The sequence below is a fragment of the Sorex araneus genome, chromosome 5, assembly GCF_027595985.1.
Source record: "Sorex araneus isolate mSorAra2 chromosome 5, mSorAra2.pri, whole genome shotgun sequence".
In the NCBI taxonomy this organism is placed as follows: domain Eukaryota; kingdom Metazoa; phylum Chordata; class Mammalia; order Eulipotyphla; family Soricidae; genus Sorex; species Sorex araneus.
In genome coordinates this window covers 16,937,520-16,961,601 of record NC_073306.1, presented here as the reverse complement: position 1 = coordinate 16,961,601, position 24,082 = coordinate 16,937,520, and the positions used below count along the sequence as shown (strand labels likewise).

General features: G+C 47.6%; 1 protein-coding gene across 3 annotated transcripts in view; it reads left to right on the top strand.

Moving 5' to 3' along the window:
* FGGY (FGGY carbohydrate kinase domain containing) overlaps positions 1-24,082 on the top strand; it is a 459,128-nt gene that overhangs the window by 17,026 nt on the left and 418,020 nt on the right. For 2 of the 3 annotated variants that reach the window (XM_004607300.2, XM_055140354.1), the window contains exon 2: positions 14,851-15,067. In XM_004607300.2, coding sequence (XP_004607357.2) covers positions 14,864-15,067 — 204 coding nt within the window. In that variant the 5' untranslated portion in view covers positions 14,851-14,863. Of the gene's footprint in view, positions 1-4,465; positions 4,517-14,850; positions 15,068-24,082 lie in introns of all 3 variants that reach the window. The other variant, XM_055140355.1, reaches the window with a different exon arrangement.

Sequence of the window (24,082 nt, the reverse complement as noted above, 5' to 3'; positions counted from 1 at the left end):
TGTATCATATAAGTTGCTCATAGTGTTCCCTTGTTATTCACTTTGATATCTATAGACTATGTTGTGATTTTTATCTCCCTTATTCTTGATACTGACAATCTCTGTCTTTTCTCCCTTTTCCTCCTCATTCTGACAAAAAAAAAAAAAAGCAAAGAAAGAAATTTACTCATTTTATTGATCTCAAAGAACCAGCTTTTGGTATTATCTGTATTTATTCATTTCAGTCTTTCTTTTTTAACTTACTGAGTTCATGTTCTGCAATTTATTACTTCCTTTCTTCTGCTTTACTTTGAGTTCTTTTCATTCTTCTTCAGATTCCTTTAGGTGGAAACAAAGGCCATTTATTTGAGACTTCTCTTGTTTTCCAATGTAGGCATCTGGTACTATGAATTGCTCTCTGTGTCTGCTTTAGTTGCATTCCACAACTTCTGCTATATCTTTTTATTTTCATTCAGTTAAAATACTTTCTCATTTTGAAAAAGTTCTTTGATCCGTAGATTATGCACAAGCATGTTACTCAGTTTCTAAACATTTGAGGACTTTCCACCTAGCCTTCATTATTATTTATAACTCCACTGTGCTCCCAGAGAATGTGTTTGTGATTTGCATCCTTTTATCTTCTTGAGACTTGTTTACAACGTGACTCAGGCTATTCTCTTTCTTGGTAAAAATCTGCATGCATTTGAAAATGAGTATTTTGTCCTGGAGTTGGGTAGGATTCTCTTTACATTTGGGCTAGGTCATTTTTCATAACTATCCCCAAATACATACTGCTGATTTTGTCTGCTTATTCTATCAGTTACTGAAAGAAAGGTATTGAACTCATGATGATTGTTAACATTTGCTTTTCTCTGTGGTTCTATCGCATCTTGCTTTATGTGTCCCGATGCTCTATTATTAGGTACATTAGTATTTAAGATTGTTAGGTCATCTTAGTGAATCATTCTCTATTATCTCATAGTTCCTGATCATATTCTTTGCTGTGAAATCTACTTTGTCATTATTCCTGGTAGTATTTTTTCTTTGCAATCTACTCAGTAAGATAATGATATGGCAATTCTAGTCTTCTTTTGATGGTTTTTTTTTTTGCTGTACTTTTTTTTTACTTTTACATTTTAGCTTATATGTATCCTTATATTAGTGGTGGCTTCTTGAAAGGAGAGTGAATATTAAAGCTGAACCCAACAATTTGTCTTTTTATTGTGGTGTTTATCCTATATTTAATGCTAATTTCTATGTTCTAAGTGCATTTTTTAATCATTTCTAGTTTTCTTTACTCATTATTTTTCTTTCTATTTTGGACTTCTTAAGATCAGTTTTAATAATTCTATTTTCCTGCGTATATTAGCTTTTTAGGTATAATTATATTGGAGGTGCTATTTCAGCAATTGCTACAGGGCATATAGTGTATTCGTGTATGTAGCTCACACGAGTCCACATTCAAGTGTTTTTTTAAAAAAGTCACTTCACAGGTAAGAACTGTACAGCCATATTTTAATAATTCTTCCCTCCCTGTCTTTGAGCTGCTTTTGTTTTACCTTGTACCCAACATTTCTCTTAACAGTTTTGGTTTTAACTGGTCTATTGTCTTTCATTTTTAATTTATTTACTTTTGTTGTTTGGGGGGCATGCTCAGTGGTACTCAGGGCTTATTCCTGACTCATCTTTTATGGATCACTCCTGGTGGAGCTTGGGGGAACTATGTGAGGTGCCAGGAATCAAACCTGGGCCAGCTTTGGGCAAGACGAGTGCTCTACTGGCTGTACTCTCTCGGGCTCCGCAGCCCATTATCCTTTAAAGACAGCATAAGCAAGTCTTTCTGTATACTTGCACAATTACCCGTGTGTTCTTTATTCCATTTTATGCATCCATTCTTCCATGGATTATCATCCACCCCTTATTGAAGCGTGCTTTCTATTCAGATGAATTTTTTCCACCTCTATTATGCCTAAAAAAGCTTTACTTTCAGTTGCAGTTTTGAAAGGTTTTGTGAAGGGCAAAAAAGAATCCTAGGTCTAAAGATCTTTCATTCCTTTACAGATCTTGCCTTACTATAAAGTGTTCTAACTTTATTTTTGAGAGAGAAATTGGTTGTCACATTCATATTTTGTTTCTTTGGTTCTTCTTAATCCTCTCTACTCCCCTCTCCCTGGTTACGTTCAAGATTTTCTTTATCATCAGCCCTGACTGATTTGATGATTGATTTTGGTTTAATTCTTTTGATTGTTGATCTTGGTGCTTACTGCTCTTCTGGAATTTGTGGGCACATGATCAGTTTGTCACAATTACTGTTCAGCTATTTCTCCTGACCTCTGCTTTGTCCTCTTCTTCAGACCCTGAAACATGGGTTTCTGTGAAGGTAGATATCAATCAAACCCAGGCACTGCTGTCCCAGGAAACTGTTAAGGAGAGTAGTTGTGTGTTTGAGGATGGCAGCTCAGAATATCCCTCTAATGACAGTCTGGGAATATACCCCAGGTCCTCTGCCTGTTTGTCATGAATGGATCCTTTCGAATTTAGTGGTGTAGATGGGCTCTTGGGTTTTCTGAAGCTGTGGCAGACAGAGCGCCCCAAGAAGCCAGGGAGCTGCCCATTTATGTGTCCCTGCTTCTCTTTGAAGGCCATTCTTGTTTGTTTGTTTTAAGTTTTTAATGGATCACTGTGAGGTACAGTTACAGACTTACAAGCTTTTGTGCTTACATTTCAGTCATACAATGACCAAGTACCCATCTCTCCACCAGTGCCCATTCAGTATCCCTCCCACCCCCATCTCTCCTCCCCTTGCCCCCTCCCTCCCCGCCTCTGTGGCAGGTACATTATTCCCTTTTACTCTCTCTCTCCTTTTGGGTGTTATGGTTTGCAATACAGGTAGTAAGTGGCCTTCCTGTTTGCTCTTTGGCCTACTTTCAGCATGCATCTCCCGTCCTGAGCGAGCTCTCCAAGCATCATTCATTTAGTGGTCCCTTCTCTATCCCATTCTTGTTAATTGTATCCAGTGCCCCCTCTCTTTCTAATTCAGAGGAAGAGCGTTTCCTCTCTTTCTATTTCAGAAAAGGTCACGGGGGGCCTAGGATTAGTCAGAGGACTTGAAAATGCCTAGCAGCAGGACTGAAGACTCCTTCAGAGTCAGGAGAATCATCTTCTTCCATCGTGGGAAGGACTCACCCACCTGAGGGATAAGGGGGCTCTTACAATTCTTTGGGATAAAAATGGCAGGCTGGGAACCATATGAATTAGAAGTCCATTTAGCACAGGGTGGTTTTGCGTTTTATAGTAATAGCTGCTCAGGATGAAAATTCAGACATCTTGGAGAGTTAAAAGCAAACCTCTCAGCTCATCTCCTGTGTGTACAGGGGATGAGTCTTCTTGAAATCGTGTATGTCTGATCTTTTGACACAGCCCAGTGGACCCCAGACTTTCTTGATGCAGTCTCCCATCTTGCCTTTTTTCCTTCCTACACCCCCTGCCCCCTCCCCGGCCCCCCCCCGCCCCCGCACTCTATGTCCACACTATTGCTCCTCTAGTCTCATGCGATATCTCCTCTGCACAATTTCCACCTATGTCCTTTGGAATATTATGGAATATTTTGGAATATTCACAAGAAGTCATATGACTGCTTTAGCATTTGTCAGGCTCCTGGGAATCCTGTGATACCACAATCTGCCTGGTTGTGTGTCTGTTAGTTTTGGGCCAGATCCTGAGAATGTCCATTTCTTTTTTTTTTTTGGGGGGGACACACCCAGCGATGCTCAGGGGTTACTCCTGGCTTTGCACTCAGGAATTACTCCTGGTGGTGCTTGGGGGACCATATGGGATGTCGGGGATCGAACCTGGGTCGGCTGCGTGCAAGGCAAAAGCCCTGCCCGCTGTGCTGTCGCTCCGGCCCCGAGAATGTCCATTTCTTGAATGTCCCCTGGTGACTGGTTGTCTTTCTTTTTCTGTCATGTGGACGTTTGTGTTCTTTGTTTTACAGAACGAGACAGTAATGGGAAGACAGGTGCCATGCCATCGTGGGGGTTGCTGGTTGTTGTGTGGGGTTGGAATCTTAAAGGGGGAGGTAGATAGGGTGGGGAGGTAGGGGATTGGGAATGGAATAATGCACCGTAGTGAGAGAGGCAAGAGGGAGCCAGAATTTTTCGGGCCCTTGCGGGTCAGATAAAGAACCCACCCTGTGGTGTGTAGGAGGGGAGGCCCCGTCATGTTTCAGCTCATGTTTGGTGATTTTGATCTGGTGTGTTTGTAACAGGGCATATTGTCCAATGCCCTAAGTCTGATGTGTAATCTTCCATGAAGTCATTCTTGTAGGCCTTTCACCTTGGACCTTAAAGCCACTTGGTCCTACTTCAGAAGCAGATAAACACCAAAATAAGCCAAACTCCTCAGCCAACCTCTGGCTGGGCATTGCATGCAAGGAAAGAGTTTTGCAAGATCATATAGAAATGACTTTTGCTGCCTTCCCGAACAGAGCCCCGAGCCTCCCTGGATCTGTGGGCGCCTGACAGCAGCCGAGAAGGAGGTAGGTTCTTCTGTTTTAATTTGAGCTTCTTTCTGGGAAAAAGCTGTGGATTTCAGCCAATCTGAATGATAGCGGCATGACTTTGAAGGTCTGGTTGATTCTGTAGAAAATCCTTTCATAGTTAATTATGTCAGCAAATCAGCAGTCTCTGGGAGGAGAAAGTGACAGAGGGAGAGAGGCCATGTAAACACCAAAGTTATTCAGAAGCCAGAGAGAGGTCAGCATTGCACGTCCCGAGAAGACTCCATGTAATAGTAAATCAGCAGGTTTGCGGCAGGCCATCCTGTTATGGATTTATTTAGCTATGTAGAGATCAAAGCTCCTCAAATTTGCCTTCTTATGTGAATCACCTGGAGAGCTTTCAGAACCCCCTGATGTCTTTTTTATATTCTGAATAACATGGTGGAGGGCCAGTCAACAGATATTAATTATATCAGGATTACCTCTGAGGGTGGGATGCATGCTTCCCTCTTTGTGAGTGTGTCCAGATGATTCCAGTGAGATCCACTGGGACACACTATGTGTATCAGGGCTAGAAGAGAACAAATTTGCATTTAGCGCCAGAGCACCAGTCCTACCATCTCTGTGCCTGTATCTGCCCAGTGGGAGCTAAGAACCTGGAAGCTCTGGCTCTCGCACTGCCTTCTTAACCTTCTCTGTTCCCCTCCTGGAGTTCAGTTCCAGAGTCCTGATGTGAGTGAGAGACTCAGAAAAGATCAGGTTCCAGATTCAGCTGTATATCCAGGGTGTTAGTTGGGTTTGTAAGTCACAGACAAGATCCTTTTGTCTGTAGGGGCTCCCTCTCCCTCATCCTTCTCCCCTACCTAAGTGTATCTGTGACTGGGGGATGGAGGGTGGTGAGGGCTTGTGTCAAGGTCAAAGAGGAATGTAAGTCCTAGATCAGGAGCTTGGGACTTTCTGCAAAAAGAGAGGCTTGCTGGTAAGTCTACATTTTTCCTGGGACAGAGAATCTTACTATTAATGGATTAATTTGTTTATTGGGCACATCCAATGGTGCTCTAGGCTTACTCCTAGCTCTAAGCTCAGAACTCATCCCTAGGCAGGGTAGGGAGGAAGGGGATTGGGGTGGGGGGTAGTTTGGGGACCGTGTTTGGAGCTGGAGATTGAATCTGGGTAGGCTGCATATAAGTCAAGTGTCTTACCCGCTGTACTATCCAGCCCATAAGATATTTTTATTTAAAAAATACCTGACTATTTAATAACTGAATCATCCTTTTCTTGCCCAGGACCCAGTAACCCCTCCATTCCCATGCTCTCATGGATGAAACGAGGTAGGAGCAAGGCATTCCTGGGTAGTAGGAGTGTTTCTTACAGTAGCATCTGTAGTGACCCAGGATGGTAGTTAGTAAACACAGCTGTGTCTTGTGACATGGACGGCTAAACAGGCCTGGAAGGCCCAGCACAGAGGCTTTTTGGTTGGCATGGAAATCTGAGTCATTCCCGGTTTTGTGGCAAGGATACCATGGAGGCTCGGACGCTTCTGAATGGGACGACATAAATAGGGCCTCTTCTTCTTCTTCGAGCACTGTGTCGGCCACCCAGACATCCATCCTTGGATTCATCTGTCAGGGGAGAAGCAGCACATCCTTAGATGGGTGTCATCCAGGCAGGCTCCCCTCACCTGTAGGGTACCAAAGGGCTGGGAGGAATTGGAGCATGGGAGGATTTGCTGTATGGGATCACAGGGCGTGGATGGCAGAGACGAGAGGGTGGGCCAAGAAATCTTCTCTTTTATGGTAGACAACAGGGACTACCAGGACCATTTGACCTATTCTCAAGTGATGTTTGTTGGTGGAGTGTGGGACAGCCACTCAGGGAGCCGAGGTGGTACTCAGGAGGTTCCGGGGGCTCCACCAGTGATTCTTGTTCAGCTGGGCCAGTGGTTCAGTAAAGGGGAATGCAGTGCCCCCAGACCCTGTGGTGCCAGGAGGCCTGGCCTGCCCTGCCAGTGCTAAGGACTGCCAGGGGTATACCGGCAGTGCTAAGGGGACCATGTGTGCCAGGAATCAAATCTGGGTCATGCTTAGTCATGCTTAGCATGCGCCCTAACTGCTTTCCTCTCTCCCGGCCCGGCTCTGGGATTCCTTCAGGCCCTCCGCTATTCATGTAGTCTGAGCAGAGCTGGCATCTGTCGTCTCTTTGAGACTGCTGCTGGTGCCATCATACTTGTGGTTTGGTGCCCATCTAGAACTGGCTCGGTGTGGGTCCCTGTGGCTGCCGCATTGTGATGCAGGCGTGGGGGTTTAGTAACTTCTGCCCTTTGAATCAAACATGAGTGGATATCCAGCTTTCTTACACCGATTGAATGCCATACCCCTCCTCTACTCCCCTCCTGTTTGTTTGACCCGGAGTATAAAGACCTTCAGGGTCCTGATAAAGTACCAGGTTTCTGATCTAGTGGTTGGAAGGGGGATGAACGGGGCAGAGTGCTCCCTTCTTCACCAGTAAGTGTACTTGGTGGTGGAGGAGGATGTCGATTAGGCCTCTGGGCTCCTACAGTGGACTAGGATTTCTGCAGCTACCTAAGGCCACTTTCAGGGCTCCTGCAGTTTCACCAGGTGCATGCCCTTGAACTACCTAAACTAGCAAGAACTTAGAGCATCACTGTCTGATATTCAAAAATCAAATGCTCCTTCAAATTGCTAACTCTGTAGACCCAGAGATTGGATTTTTTTCCATTTCTACTTGCTGGCATCCTTGCCCAGAAAAGGCCTCCAGCTTTGCTTTGTTTGGAGGTGTGTTTGACTTGTTAGATGTGGCGAGAACACATTGATATAGGTGATGCAGAGCGAGAGGTTTCGGGGACCCAGAGGTTGATTGGTTGCTGGGGATATGTCAAGCACAGAATGATAATCCCAGTGAGTATTGTCGTTTTCTGAGCTGTGCCTCACCTGTCGGGAATGATGCTTGCTGGGTGCTGCTTGTCCTATAATCTCAGTGACTCTTTCCAAGAATATGGAATCAGAGCCCTAATTGACAGCCTCCTACCTTATGTCTGTTTGTTTGGGGGCTCCACCTGGCTGTGTGCAAGGCTTACTCCGTGCTCTGTACTCGTGGGCTTAAGGGACCATATATGGATATATGGACCATATATGGATAGAATTGAGGTCAGCTGCATGCAAAAGGCAAGAGCCTTATGCACTGTACTATCTTTGTCTTATATTTTAAGAAGAAAAGTTCCTCTTAGCCAGCTGTATTTCTCCTTACGTGTTGGTAAAGCTAGAAAAGAACCAGTTATTCTTGCTAGTTGGTAAAGCTAGAAAAGAACCAGTTATTGTTGTTTTTTCTTGCCCATTCTGAACTCTGTTGTCATTTAGAATAAATGAAACCTGTTTAAAGTGGCACTTCATTCTTTCTCCTTCGGAAACTAAAGTGGGCAAGTGTGTATGAGGCTTCGTTTTTCCTCCAGCCTCCATCCCCCACCACCCCCAGTTGCAGTATAACTAATTGGATAGAGTAGGACTCAGGAATGCAAACTCCCAGCATAGTCCAAAGATCAAAGTTAAAAGAGGATATTTAGTCCCTTCCAGATCCCAGGGACCGTCTCTGTAGAAACCATCTTCAAATCCTTCCTGGAGTAGTAGTTCCTGCAGAGAGCCCTGGAGGTAAGTGCCTCTACGCCGGGCCCTGGAGACTTGGGAGCTAGACAACGCTCGGAGGCTGTGTAGGGTTAAAAGAGGAAACTGTCTGTCAGTGACAGGTTTTCTGCCCTGTACTTGTAGCACCTGCTTCCTGCAGAGCGTGGCCCCAAGTCGGGCAGAGAGCAGCTTCCTCTGTCTAGACCCCCGCCTTCCTTGTTTCATGCTGCATTTGTGGAAAGAATCAGCCATGAAGTCTGTGGTTTCCTGGGGGCATAGTTCTAATAATATTTATTCAGGCTGTTACTTAACGAACCAGATAAATTCTTATCATTAGAGCAGCCTTTGGGTCATGCTAAGGGGTTGAGCATCGGTTCTTGCTGGGGACTTGGACAAAGCCAGTTTCTGCCCTGCAGAGTATCTCGTAGACAGAGAAGTGAGGAATGGCTCAGTTAGTGTTGCTAACTTAGAAGCTAGGAGCATCTCATAGCTGCTCATAGAAAAGAGTTAGTTGTGGGTCACGCCTGGTTGCTCTGTGGCTGGAATTTCTCCCTTATTTTTTTTCTCTCCAGATCCACAGTCCACATCCTTAGGTTCTCTCTGATCTGTCTCCCTGTGATTGTTTTTTTTTTTTTCTCATGTTATTTTTCATTTTTGCCTGAAAAGACTGGGAGGGAATCAAAGTCCTGACTCTCTCTCTCACTGCCATAAACCAGGCTGGCACCTTCGACTGTAATCTTATCTCCTTTGGTTATGTGACTTTGAATCACTTTATCTGCAAGAACTCCCTGTCCCTCTCTAGAGCGTGGACTCCCATTGCCAGCCTCACAGCCTGGTTATGGGGATGAAATAAAATCAGGAAATTGTATGGGAGATTGGCAGAGAGAGCTGGGCAGGAAGGTATGCGCTCCTGCCTGGCGAATTCTCAGAGGGCTTCAGTTTCCAATTTTAAATTGGTTGTATTGGAAAATGCCCCAAATTTGCCACGAGAGGCTGGGATTCCAAACAGAAGGCTGACTGAGTCACTTGGGGTCGAAATCAGTGATAGAAATCAGGAGATAGAAAACAGTGATGGGTTCTACCCACTCAATTGGGTTTCAGAGAGAGGAGAGTAAGATGTGTGAATATTGGAACACACAGAGGCAGCCGCATCCACTTAAAGGGAAATGAGAAGTGGAGTTGGCTTTGTAGTTGTGCGGATAGTTCACTGTGAGAGGCCGGGAGAACTGATGGAGAGTGGTGGGAACCCATCACCCAGCATCCAGAACCATGACCCGGCCACCAAGAGCACTGAGCAGGAAGAGCCACCAGAGATGGGGGTTGCAGAATTGCCTCTGGCTGAGTTTTTATAACTCACAGGCTCAAGTTTCAGGGAATCTGCCCAAGGACTTGAACTTCATTGCTTCTCTGCTTTCAGGGCCCAGGTGTGGAAACAATCAGAGAGAGAAACCATAATAAGGGGAGAAGTGGAGAGACTGGAATCCTAAATTTGGTCCGTTTCTTAGAAAAACAACAAGCGGGGTCTGTGCCAGCATTGCTGACAGGGTACCACATCCTCTTCACGTGGCTCTGGCTCTCTCTGGCGTGGCACCCTGGTGACATGGGCTGGAAATGGGTGATGTGCCAGAGAGGGTCAGCCTGGCACTGGGGACGGGTGAGTGGCAGAAATGGTTTGGGTTATGGGCCGTCGGCCAGGTATGCAGTGTCCCCAGCAGACGCCGTGTTCCTGTTGGAGGAGAATCAGATGGGACGGTGTCCTGGGAAAGGATAGGGACTTTGAGCTGGAGGAGATGACATATTCTCATTAGGGGCCAGTGGGACACATTGTTTTTTCATTGAATGACAGTGAGATACACAGTTACAAAGTTGTTCATGATTGGGTTTCACTCATATGACGAAATATATATATATGTGTGTGTATATATATATATATACATATATATATATATTTTCTTTTTGGGTCACACCCAGCTATGCTCATGGGTTACTCTGGCTCTGCACTCAGGAATTACTCCTGGCGGTGCTTGGGGAACCATATGGGATGCCAGTGATTGAACTCACCTTTAGCTGCGTGCAAGACAAACACCCTACTCACGTACTATTGCTCTGGCCCCTTTAAGATATTTTTTTAAAAGCCTATCTGGCACTCATTTTTTTTCGCAGCACCATGAGGACAAGGGATCAGTCCCTTAAGGGTTGGTATCAAGATCGAAAAGGGTTGTATCAAGATCCAATACTAACCAGGTCTGAAGGCAGTTGGGATAGAGAAGGGACTTCATGGCAAAGATAGTTGGAAATGATCACTCTGGATAAGAACTGCGTGCTGAAAGCAGGTAAAGGAACAAACATGATAACCTCTCAGTCCCTATATTGCAAACCATAATGCCCCAGAAGAGAGAGAGAGAGAGAGAGAGAGAGAGAGAGAGAGAGAGAGAGAGAGAGAGAGAGAGAGAGAGAGAGAGAGAGAGATAGACACACACACACACAGAGGAGGAAAGTACCTGCCATAGAGATAGACTGGGGAGGCGGGTGTTTGGCTTGAGGGTGTGGGGGGAGGGAGGGACTCTGGGGACATTGGTGTGGGATATGTACACTAGTGGAGAGATGGGTGTTGGAACACTGTATGACTGAAACCTGACCATGATCAACTTTGTAACTCAGTATCTCAGTGTGACTCAATAAACAATAAAAATAAACAAATAAATAAATAATGTCAAAAGATCGAAAGTGAAACCAGCCAGCTGCCTAAGAGAGTGCTAGACAGTCAGTAAACATGGCATCTTCTGTTTCCATACTGATATGTTTTCTTTTGTCCCTTGGCCACATCCAGCTGTGCTCAGGGCGTACTCCTGGCTCTGTGCTCAGGGATCACTCCTGGCAAGACTGGGGGGACCATATGAAGTTCTGGGGACTGAGCCAGGTTGGCCTCATGCACAGCAAGTGCCCTACCTGCTGTACTCTCTGTCCCCACTGATAGGTTTTCAAGTTGTCCACGGAGTCCCACGGAAGTGCTGTGTTCCAGCGATAAGCTGTACGCAGGCCTGTGGTGGTTAGCCATCTACTCTGCCGATCAGGTGTGACCTACTCCAGTACCATGCAGAGATGGGTGACATGAGAACTGGCCACTCTGGGGTCAACTGCAGAGTTGGGATAGATCACTTTGAATTTTACTGGGAAAGCATCAGGGTGTGTGGGTGGCAAGTTGGTGTGTGTCCTGCTGAGGAAGGTGGAGAGGCCGGTGTGAGGACTGTCCGGGTGTGGAGCCAGGGCTGGGGCCCGGGATTGGAGAGTGGATGGTGTTAGCCGTGTTTGTGCTGGCCGGGAGGTTTCATATGGCTTCTCTAATTCCCATTTGTTTCCTTGTTTCTCCCTGGAGTGCTTAGGACATTCTTGGAGAGGTCTAGCCTAGGGAGGAGAGGTTGGTGTCCCAAGATGTGTGCTAAGGATGCGCTCCTGGGCCCTTCCTCAGGGGAGACAGTGGGAAGCTCAGTGGCTGCCCCAAGCAGGGGTGATGGATATGGAGATGGTGGCCGAGGGGAAAAAGAACAGCTTACTGGGTTATTTTTCTGCTGTTTTTAGATAAATGGAGAAAAACTCAAACCAGGACACTCTGTGTGTGTGTGTGGGGGGGGGGGTGGGGTGGGAGTTGGGGTATTGTCCCCAGCAACCCTTGGCCTGGGAGGCACTGCTTAACTTGGCTGTGTAGGCAAGTGCTTTGGTGGTTTGGTCCTGCCATGTAATGCTACTCAGTCCTGGCTGTTTAGGGAGTCACTGGGCCATACCAGTGGCAGTGCTCAGGGACCAAGTGGTGCCAAGGTTCGACTCAGGGCCTGTGACATGCGTAGGCGTTCACTCTGACCCTTGAGTTGTCTCTCCCCAGTCTCACCTGGTCCTGTCCACCACTGCTTTCACTCTCTTCAGGGGACCAGGTGTGCAGTTCTACATGGATCAGTGCCCGAGTCCAAAATGCATCATAATTTCATGTGTTGTTAATCAAGAGAATGTAACCAAGTAATCATAAGATGCCTCTGATTGGAAGATTCACCTTGGATTTTTGAGAGCTAAAAATGAAAAACAGGGTTATAGAATTAGTAAAATGTGGTTGGAAGCTTCCAATAAATTATCTGTAAATTGAATGAATGAATGAGGCTGAGTTTAGGGCCAAACACTACACTGATGTGAAGCCAGGGGGGTCTTATAGGAGGTAAGGCATATGCCTTGTATCTTGCTACATCAACCAGAATCCTGGTGTGACTCTCCAGCACCACATGTGAGATCCTCTGAGCACTACCAGGGGTCACTCATGAGCAGAGTGCAGGTAATAGCCCCTGAGCACCACTTCCAATTATGACCCTACCCCCCAACATGCCTCCCAATCAAAGGACATTTAAGGAAAAAAATTGGTTCACTCAGTACAAACTCAATATTACTGAGTGTTTAAACCAGAGCCTATTCCCCTTCCACTCCCCCTCCCCAAACACTGATTCTTTTGTTCATTCCATAAACGGACTGTAAAGATTCAGTAAAGATTTATTGACACCTGCTTAGGTGAGAGCTGGGGGCAGGCGGAGGTCAATACTGCCCTTTCTTGAGGATTCAGAAGGAGACAGATATGGAAAGAAGACATAGTTCTGAGCGGTAAATTGGGAAGCAGGTGCAGATGGGGAGATGGGGGCTGGGGGGCCATCAGCATCCTGTGTGTCGTGTAAGAGACAGAGACCGGCAGCCGAGTCTTCCCGGAAGTGAGCTGGATCTTCAGGTGGAAGACCCTGTTCTTGCCAGTCAGATTAGAGGGAGAGCCTAGAAAGCAGAAGCAGGACGTAGGTGATGGGGTGATTCGTATCAGACAGGCGGGCTTCAGAAGCAGCACGGGGTATTGGGGTGTCTGGAGCTCAAGGTGAAGATGGGCAGGGTGATAATACACCTGGCTGGACAGCAGTAGAGGGAGGGCATAGGGCGCCGTGCTGAGTGCCCCAGACCATGTCACGGCCCAAACCAGTGGGTGTCAGCGCCCCTGAGGCCTGATGCAGGGAGGGCAGGAGAGCCAGGAGGTTGGAGCTGGGCTAGGGCGTTCTTTGCTTCAAGCTCTGCTACTTTGCTTCCGTGTGTGGGATTGAAATGTTCTGAGCATCATGGCTTGGCGAAAGGAAAGGTTTGCTATCTGGTGCAGCCGGTCCTGGGGTGACCCCAAAGGGTGTCCAGCTAGAGGGAGGCCAGGAGGAGGCACGCTGGCTGCAGGGGGACACTCAAACAATTATTCTCGGCAGCTCCGAGGAAGGGAGCAGATGTGCCAGGTTCCATGTCCCCGTTCTTCTGTTCCCTGTTCTTTGCCTGGGAGCTAGCAACAACAGAGGGCCACGCCGTCGGGAGCTTGTTGTGATTCAGTCCAAAGTTATCCTTGGAATGAAGCTACTTTTGACTGGGATTAATATCCAGGAGGCAGCCACAGCCACAGAATGAACACCTGCAAGCTGGCTCTATTTTAAAGTTTCCAGGTGCCAAGGAGACGTTCTTTCTGGTGGGGGCCGGCTGCGGGTCAGCATGGCCACAGGTGAAACCAGACACTGGGCTCACCTGGGGCTTTGTAACCCATCTGTGGCACTGTCTTGGTAGGGGCGAGGGGCACTGGGGGGAGGCTCGTTCCTCTTCTTTGAAAGGTCCGCCTGGAAAACGGGAACCTCTCTGAGATTTCTGGGTCAGGTGGGTTCATCTGACCAAAGGGAGTTAGTGTGGATTGAGGCCAAGGCATTCCTGAGTGTTCCTACTCGGGTTTCCTTGTAACTCACTAGGGGTCAGGAAGGAAAACAGATCAACTCACACATTCCCCATCTTGTTTCCCTCCGGCCTCCTTCCCAGTCCCCGGTCACTTTATGACACGCTTGCAGTGTATTTGCCTTCGCTCGAAATCCAGACTGCCAGCTGTTCGGAGAGCAAGCTTGGCTCGGCCTGTCCAGTGGCGCCTCTGTGTGATACTGGGCAAACCCTTGAGCTTCTTCCAAGACCTAACTCCTCTTCAGGTGTCAGGTCCCCATGATAAGCACATATGTGCATGCACATGCATTGAGGAGAGTGATGATTCAAGAAAATACCCTAGATATGTAGCTTTACCCAGACCCCCCGCTCATTGGAGACATATGCGGGTCTTCTAGAGTCAGAGCAGAGAGCTGAGGAAGTTCACGACTTTTTGCTGTGTGTGGTCCGAAAGAGGCGCTCAGTTAGCTCAGGTTCATGTTAGTCCCGTGGCCACTGTTCTTGCTTTGAGGTGAGTTCAGTGGGAATAGATGCATGGGGAACACTGGTGGTGAGGAATAGGTGCGGATGGAGGGAGGCTTACTCGATCATTGTATGGCTGAAACCTAATCAGGCAAGTTTGTAAGTCTGTAACTATCTCACAGTGATTCATTAAAAAATTTTAAAAAAAAGAGAGAGAATAGATGCATATGGTGTTAGCATCCTCATTTCTCCACACTGTCTAATGACTTGACATGCCCAATGATGGCCTTTATAAATGTGCAACATGACTGGGGCACTGCATGCCCGAGGCCACATGACCCACCACCTTGTTCATCCTCCTCCTGAGGGTTTTGTGTCGCTTCATTCACAGTTGGCTCCGAGCATTTCTGTTGCTGGAATAGATCACATATGGGCATTAGCAACGTCCAATTTTTGTGTCCTTTCAAGATGTCTCCTGCTTGAGTCTGGTCTTCTGATCTTTTTTACCTTGGATCCCTACAGGCAGAAGACCACAATGCCAGGTAGTGGTGATCAGACACGCAGACGGTACTACGTGGGTGTTGACGTTGGCACCGGCAGCGTTCGTGCAGCCCTGGTGGACCAGGATGGCATCCTTCTGGCTTTCGCGGACCAGCCCATCCAGCGATGGGAACCTCAGTTCAACCACCATGAGCAGTCCTCTGAGGACATCTGGGCAGCGTGCTGCATGGTCACCAAGGTACGAAGCCCCGGAGGCAACCTCTCCCACCAACCGAGTGTGTGTCATGTGCCCTTCTGGTCACAGACGTGAGTGTTGGGTGGCCTTGCCTCCTAGGAGGTCACAGTCTAGCAGCAGTGACCAGAAAATAGCCACAGTACAGTGGTGTGGGTGCAGGAAGAAACGTCCCTCTGGCGGGGCTCAGAAGTTGAAGCCTGGAAAGACAGGATTCCATCAAGTGTAGCCAGGATGTGGACCAAGTCATGACAATCAGGGCTCACATCTGGGGTGCCTTCACCAACCATGTGTACCTGGGAACGTGTCTCAGGGAGTCAGCTACTCACGGGGCTGATGCCGTCAGGAGAGATGGAATACGATGCAGGCACGGATTAGAAAGCTCACCCCAGATCTCCAAGGAGTGATAGCAGAGGCTGTCCCGGACTCAGGAGGTCTGACTCTGGCACTGCGTCCCAGTCCCCAGACCATCCTGCCTTGCAAGAGAAGGGGGAACTGCCCTGGGGCAGAGGGAACAGCACGTGCTCAGGCCCCGTCTAGCACGAGAACGTGGCATGTTTGGGAAAACCAGGGCAGGGCATAGTGCAAGATGAGAGCGTCTCTGCTTTCTTTATGCCAGGAGATGCCCCTGAGTGGCCTTGAACTCGAGTCTGCCTGCAGCCTGGGGAAAAAAAAGCAGCTGGGCTGAAAAACACTCCGTTTTCAAGCGTTTCTCGACCGCTTGGTTTTCTCGCCCGGTGTTTCGGAGTGAAGAGATGCTTTTGTCCTTGATTCCAGTGGGAAAAATAAGCCCCGGGTTCTCGCTTCTCCCCCATTCCTAGTTTAGTTCCTTAAATATTCATGAAGGGCTTGGTAATTTGCAGATGGACAATTTGCCATTCTGTCCCTATTGATCCGACCATTTAAACTTTAATGAGCCTGGGCTGCCGTGAGTGCTCCCGAAGAAGGAGGCAGCGAGCTGGGGGCAGGGGTGGGTAGACACGGGCGCATTAGAGGAATAAACGCGGGGCACAACCGCTCTTCTGCCTGTTTAATTTTCCTTCCCCCACCACGGCCCCCTCTCAGCCCTGCCTTGGGGAGAATCTTCTGTTCGTGGCCCTGGGGTCTCCTTTGTTCGTCTAACACGCAGCCTTTCTTGCCAGTAAGGAAATTGTCAAGAAGAAAATATACTCCCCTGATGAAAAGCTTCTCGAGAAAAGGTCTGCTCGAAGTACAGCTTGGTTTAATGGGGGATTTTTAATTGTCTCTCGGTGGCGGCCAAATCGGCATCTGTTCAAGTCCTGGTAGTGCCCGGAGAGCTCTGGACATGTGCCTTTCGGGATGCTGTCTACTGAAGCTTTGAGGGTTAGCCCCTCACGGGGGATTTGGATGTGCGACCTTGGGTCTGCAGTTTGGGATAAGCAGGATGCTTCTCCGACGGCTCCTAGCTGGCTTAGAAGGGGAAGCTGAGGCCTGGCGAGGTGGCTCAGAGGGCTGGAGTGTGCACTTTGTAATCGAGTGCTCTTTGAGGTCTATCCGTGCATGCCCCCCCAATACCACCAGGTGTGCCCCAAACCCTCCCCTCAAAAGCATCCAGAAATCTCTGCCTTTTGATGTTCGACTGGAGTCTGCTCAGATTCTGCACCCAGCCTACCCAATGGCCATCCCAGCATTTATCATTCGTCATCTTCGTACACTGACTGTTTCTGGCCCAAATTTCCTGCTCTGTAAAATGGGAGTGATCGTTATTCCTGCCTCCCCTGGGTTATTGTGCGGATGCCGTGAGTCAGTGGAGATCAGATGTCACCATGGTGCTTGGAAATGAGTAAGCACTCTGCTTTCTGGGATGGTGATGAGAGCAGAGATGAGTTGATGATGCAGGAGAAGGGATAAATACCGAGAAGTCAAGGCAACACAGGGACTGCCTCCTGGGAATGAAAGTCACTCCCTCCCTGTCTGGTCTGGCTCTTTCCGTGGATGGACTTGAGATGTACTGGTCCAGCACAAAGGATGACATCAACTGCATTGTACCCTGTCTCTTCTTGCTCAAGGTCTCAGGTTGTTGAGAGCCCCAGAGCAGATGGGCTCCTTTTTTTTTCTGTGGCAATCCTGTCACCTGGGATGAGGTCTCCCCTTATCAGGTTAACACCATCAGCACTAGTAATACTAATCCAGTGATGATAACAGTAGTGATAATGATGGTGGTGGTGGTGGTAGGTGGTAGGTGGTAGGTAGGTAGGATTTCTTGGGCTCTAATGATGTTGTAGGTACCACACTGAAACATTTCCTACCCATCATTTCAATTCTACCCATGACAGCAAACTTTTTTTGACATAGATTTTAGTTTCCGGCGCTGGAAAATGTGTGGAACCACCAGCCCAAGGTTGCTTGACTAACGTGAGGCTGGATTGGGCGGCTGTTGTTTCCTTTCCAGCCCAGGCTCCCTCTGCACACCCCCTGTGTGGCACTTGTGTTCTGCTATGTGAGATTTTGTGACTTTGTTACCATCACATGGGTGACCCAGAGCTTACTCTGATTGTCATGCCGGCCACAGTGAGTGACAAAACCCTTTGTCTGCTGTCTGCTCCTGGGGAATCCATACGCATGCTCTCTGAGCAGGGGCCTCTCTTATTTATCTGTCTTTCCCAAAAGCCTCTAACCTCCAGCACAGCCTGTAGGTTGAGTATGTGAACGAACGCTTTGCCTCTGTTGTTTTTATTATCTGGAAAGTTCTCTCACCTTCACCGGTCTAACTTCTGGATGCAGTATAAGATAAACTTAAGCTTCACTTCTTTTGGGTAACTTCCTTGATAGCTTCCGCAATCCCCACCCTCTCTTGCCCACTGCAGAGGAAAGAGAATGACATGCCCTTCTCTCTGCTGCCTCGGACCCACCCTCTCTACCTTGGTCACTGCCCAGTCCACTAGTTTTCAACCTTTTTGCACATGTAGACTAAGGGTTCCCAGCCACTGAGCTAGCCCTGACAGAAGGTTAATTGTTGACCTGTTTAGTCCCATGTAAGCCATGAGCATAGCAGGATCACCCCTTTATCCCCAGCCTGGCATAGGACAGGTTTGGCTCTCAGCCCATGGTTGTTGAATTAATGTTAATGAGTTAGAAATAACCCTTCATCTTGTTTTGAGTATTTCATTAACTCTGTAGTAGGAAGTGACTGTCGTTCTTGTTCTCTGCCATCACAGGACTCTGATACTTACAAGTACTATTATAGAACAAGACCCATCCATAAGTGAGAGCATTCTAGATCATTTGTCCTTCCCACTCCCCCTAAAATTGGCAGCTCTTCATTGTCTCCTACCCTCACACCTAAAAGTTGTATGGAAATACTCAAGTACTGGAGCAGACATGGTCCCTGTTTTCTATGCTGTAGATTCCTTTTTGCACTACAGGTATTAATCACCCTAACAACAAGGAGAGAATGTGGCCATCAAGAGTATGATTAGTCAATAATAGTGAAATTTTTTGTTTACATATTGAATGTAATCAAAGTAAAGTGAAAGTAAAGTGAAATTTACCAGTTACACATGTGGGGTGGGGTCTGGGGAGGTGGGGGGAGGGGGGAGGTATATCATGATTCTTGGTGGTGGAATATGTGCACTGGTGAAGGGATGGGTGTTTGAGCATTGTATAACTGAGACTTAAACCTGAAAGCTTTGTAACTTTCCACATGGTGAATCAATAAAAGAATTAAAAAAAAAGGGTATGATTAGCACCGTCTCCCCATTGGGAAGAAGCTGATTAGCTGTAGAAATCATTCAGCCCATGGGCTGGAGTGATAGCACAGTGGGTAGGGCATTTGCCTTGCACACGGCCAATCTGGGTTCGATTCCCAGCATCCCGTATGGTCCCCTGAGCACTGCCAGGAGTAATTCCTGAGTACAAAGCCAGGAGTAACCCCTGTGCATCGCCAGATGTGACCCAAAAAGCAACAAACAAACAAACAAACAAAGAAATCATTCAGCCCACATGCATTTGTTGGATGTCATTGAGTCCACACACAGTTCACGAACACCTCCCTGTGCTTGTTACCAAGCACTAAACACATATGAGAAAGGTCTGCCCCAGGTTCTTAACCCCTGAGGGTGAAATAGGTCAGTTCTGTGGAAAACACTGATGGAGCCAATGAAGTACCATTTTGTTCTAACCTGCACCAACACTATGAAGAGTGGAGAGAGAGAGAGAAAGACAGACAGACAGACAGACAGACAGAGAGACAGACAGACAGAGAGACAGAGAGAGAGAGAGCTCAGTACATATAAAACTGGCATCATTGGATTCTCATGAGGTAGAGAAAACGTGGCTATTCCAATTGGAAAACTGAAAAGTAAAATGGAGACCCAGAGATTGATGTGACTTTCTGGTCACTCAGGTAGGTGATAAACCTTAATGCAGATGGGTTGAATTCAACTGCATATGCCTTCATCCTGGGCCGGAATATTTGAAAAACCTTGCTGGAGGCCTTATAAATAGAAGCTTTTTTTTGAGATCAAATCTCTTCTCCTTGTAGCTGAGTATTTTTAAATTAAAAAATTAACACTTAAAATACCAACCTGATGGCTGTGTGCTCAGCTCTTAGCATGCCAGCCACCCTCCCACCTCTAGCCTGTCCCCAAACACAGGGTTCCCTCTGGCTCAGGACTTTGCCACAGGTTCTTCTGCCTGCTTGCACATGAAACTCCCATCCTTCACTAACACAGCAGTGACATAGACACTATCCACAAGGGGACCACCAGAACCCTACCCAGAGGTGCTTGGGGACCCCTTAGTATGGCTGGCAAGCAGTGCTCGGGGCCAGTGTTGGGATCGCTCTCAGGGCCTGTGCGTCCTAGACATGAGAAAAGAAACCTTTTCTTGTCCAATACTAACTCATTTAAGCCTTCTTTCATCAACTCATTTCATAGCATTTCATGTTTTTCCCTAATAGAAACACACATCATTTGTGACTGAGTTATTTTTTATTTTTTATTAAATGATAAAATTATTACAGAAAGGAATTAATGAAACAAGAAAAGGGAATAGGTGCATAAGATGTTAAAATCATTAGTGTTTGGGGTGACTGTCTATTTTCCCTGCTAGATTTTTCTCTTTTAAGAGCTAAGACCTGGGGCTGGAGTACTAGCACAGCGGGTAGGATGTTTTGCCTTGCACGCAGCCGACCCAGTTTCGATTCCCAGCATCCCATATGGTCCCCCTAGCACTGCCAGGAGTAATTCCTGAGTGCATGAGCCAGGAGTAAGCCCTGCGCATCGCCAAGTGTGACCCAAAAGGAAAAAAAAAAAAAGAGCTAAGAACTATGTTTCGCTTGCTTAGGGCTGTGTGTACAGAATGGATGATGAAATGAAGTAGGACCTCTTGTGACCCCACGAATGGGGACATAGTCTACTACTACTAAGAATGAGTAACTTGAGAAAGCTTGGTGGGGACATTCAGCATTGGGGAGGCAACATGGACAAAAATACTGAGCCAGGAAGCTGTGTCTGGCCATGTCTTAGAGCGGGTTTTCAGCGAGAGGAAGGAGAAGGGAAATGGAGTGGAAGGGGAGTGTAATTTGGAGCTGTGCTAAGGCCAGTAGGGAACTGAACTTGACTGGTGGGGACACAAGTTCACCGTGATTTGCAGGAAACAGGAACTCAACTGCAAGAGGCCAGTTCAGGACACTTTTATCCTTCTAGTGACGACATTCTGGGGGGCTGCGATTCCTTTGACCTGTTTGTGAGACCTGGGACTCTGGCATCCCGTGTGTCCTCTGCCTGGCCCACGCAGGTGCTAAACAAGCGCTCCTTAATCTTGAGGGGCGTTCGAATGGTTGAGGAAAAAGGGCGAGGCACAAGGGAGCGAGATTTGGAAGGAAGATCTGGCAGGCTGCGTGACAGCAGGCAGGGAGAGTTTCATTTCTGCAGTTTCATTTTCTGCTCCAGCAGACCCAGAAATACCCTGGGTCTGGCCCTCTGGTTCGCTCCTCCCTTACCTTCAAGGGACAGGACCGCACCAGAGCTTTGCTGCTGTGTAGCTCATGTTGCAGGATTGAGTCGATTCACTTTATGCATCGATATTAGAGCAGATATTGCCAAGTCTGCAGGCCTTGGCAGTGGCGCAGGCTGAGTTAGCCTCTTTACTTACTGTTCCCACTCAGGCGTCTGCTTCCTGGACCCCTATTCCCCCTCAGTACCCCAAGGTCAATTCAGATTTTACCTTTCCAACAGCTGCCTCTCCTCGCTCCCTTCCCCCCGACACACTCACACACACACACACACACACACACACACACACACACACACACACACACACACACACACACCGCCCCAGTGAGCATTCCCGAATCCCTTGTCTTATTATGGTTGAGATTTATACATATACTATATACATTTGTTCTCTTAGCTGTTATTTGTCCCTACTAATATATAACTCATCCAAAGAGCAAGGTAGCACTGTCGTCCCATTGTTCGTCAATTTGCCTTAGCGGGCACCAGTAACGTCTCCATCGTGAGACTTGTTGTTAACTGTTTTTGGCATATCAAATACGCCACGGGGAGCTTGCCAGGCTCGGCCGTGCATGCGGGATACTCTCGGTAGCTTGCAGGGCTCTCTGAGAGGGACAGAGGAGTCGAACCTGTGTCGGCTGCATATAAGGCAAACGCCCTACCCGCTGTGCTAATGGCTCCACAGCAAGGTAGTAAACAAAATGGTTTGTTTGCTATTTTTTCCCCAAGTACCCAGGACACGATAGAACCTGGCCCCAGGGGGTTTGATGTTATTTGCTAATGGATGGAAGGAATGAGTAATTGAATTGCGGAGGCAACAGAAACTAATGGGCCTGACAGAACTGGGCCTTTCATGGCCCCGTGTGTGCCCCCAAAGCTGACAAAGGCCTTCAGATCCCGATTTCAAAGAATACAGTATCAGTCACATGGGGCTCTCCTGCAAGCTGGCTTCAGTCCAGGGGACCCTACACTTTGACCCTTGTTCCAAATAGAACCGTCTAAAGAGAACACCAGGTATGCCCATGACCCTCCAGTTTTCAGTTTGGGGGGCTTCTCAGGAATGCCGGCTCCCCACCCAGTACTGCAGAGCCTGATGATTTAAAACATATGCAGGGTTGAACCGATTCCCACAGTCAGAACAAAGCCACGCGCAATCCCTTCCCCAAATATTTGTTTGCTGCCCCATAGCTACAAGTTGACAGTTGTGAGACATGGACCAGGTTACCAAATGAGGTTGCAGACATCTCCTTCTCTGGAAATTCTTTAGAAGAGCAATGTGCTTTCTCTCGAGCCAGGGAAATTCCCTTGATGCCAAGTTGTTAGGGTGAGTTACTAGACTGCTCTTTTACTTCCATTAATAAGAGTGTAAAAAAAAAAAAAAGAATCCTCAGGTCAGCGGGTCAAGTCTTAGGGCCTTCTGGGTAGTGTGACTCTGACAAGCATCTTTCCGGGGATGGGCCGAGGGGCAGGGGGTGGGCTGGTGCTGCACGGAGGAGCCTGCACTTTGGGAAGGCGTTTCCAAATAAGGTTGAGGAATACTTGAATAAAGCCTACCAACCCAAATCAGGTTCAAATCATTTTATTTGTCAATCAGGCTTAAATGATCCTTTTAGTCCTTCCTTCAGGCTTCAGGTGGAAAGATGGAGACACTGAAAGGCTGATAGGAGTAGAGTCTTCCAAGGGGCTCCTAAAATAAATCGAGGACAATATTTTCCCCTTGGAACTGCTCAAAAGTTACTCCTGCCCCAGTGCTTAGGGTTTGCTTCGTTTTCTCAGCTGCCCTTCCCTTTGCCTGCCACTTTCATATGGGCTTCCTTGACACTGAGCGTATGAAGCTTGGCATATAAAAAATAATCCATGAGGGGCCAGAGTAATACAGTCGGTAGGGCGTTTGCCTTGCATGTGGCTCATCCGGGTTCGATTCCTGGCAGCCCCCATAGGGTCCTCTGAGCACTGCCTGGAGCAATTCCTGAGTGCAGAGCCAGGAGGAATGTTGCTGGGTAGGACCCCTCCGCCCAATAACCAATCCGTGAGCCCAAGTAATAAGGCCTTGTGCTCTGAGGCAGGCAAGGTTGAGTGACAGACGGGAAATGGGCTCTAGAGTAAATTCCGGTTCTGCCAGGTACCGGCCGGCAGATGGGAGCTGTGAGTGCTCGTTCTCCTCACCCCTGCTTGCCCACGCACCAGCCCTCCATGTCGACCCTAGGAAGCTGACCTACTGAGTGTCTCTTCAGATGGCTCTGGATGGATTAAATGAGGGGGGCGGGAGGTAGTACAGTGGCTTGGTCCCCTGAGCATCACAGATTATACCCGGGGAGGCCCTCGAGCGTCTCTGGGGGAGCCTGGGTGTGGCCGGCACCACAGGGCATGCACAGCATCGCACCCTCGGGCCCCTGCACTGATCTGACAGCCCAGTGAACCGAGAATTGATGGTGGGGCCCCTCAACCTCTAGGGCACTGCTTGGGCACACCATTGCCCCTGCACAAGATTAAATGAGATAATAGATGTCAATTCCTGGCACAAGAGCAGGTTCTCATAATACAGTGGCATCGAACTATTTGTTGCTATTGTGATTCGAACAATGTTTCCTGCTTATTGAGCATCTGTAATAATTATGTGTCGCTCTCACTCAAGAAACCTGTGACATAGTCAGGAACACAATCTTAAATTGCATGCCTGGTGTCGCACTTCAAAATGAGGAAGATAATTTTTAATTTTTTTCCTTTTTTTTTTTTTGAGTCACACTCAGTGGTATTCTGAGACTTCTCCTGCCACGGAGGCATTCAGGGAACAGGGGTGAAGCATGTGTTCCTAGTCCTGAGAGCCGTATCGCAGCGTCCTGCAGAGGGTATTTGCAAGGGGGACTGGCTTGTGGGTTATAAAAAAAAAAAAAAGGTCCTGTTTTAAGTTAACCAGAAATGTTAATGATTAGAAGTACTTCTACTTTTTCGTGAAAGAAAACCAATTAGATAAAAATAAAAGACTCGACCAATTAATCCCTTACTGTGCAACTTTAAAAATTACATTCAGATAGGCCACGGA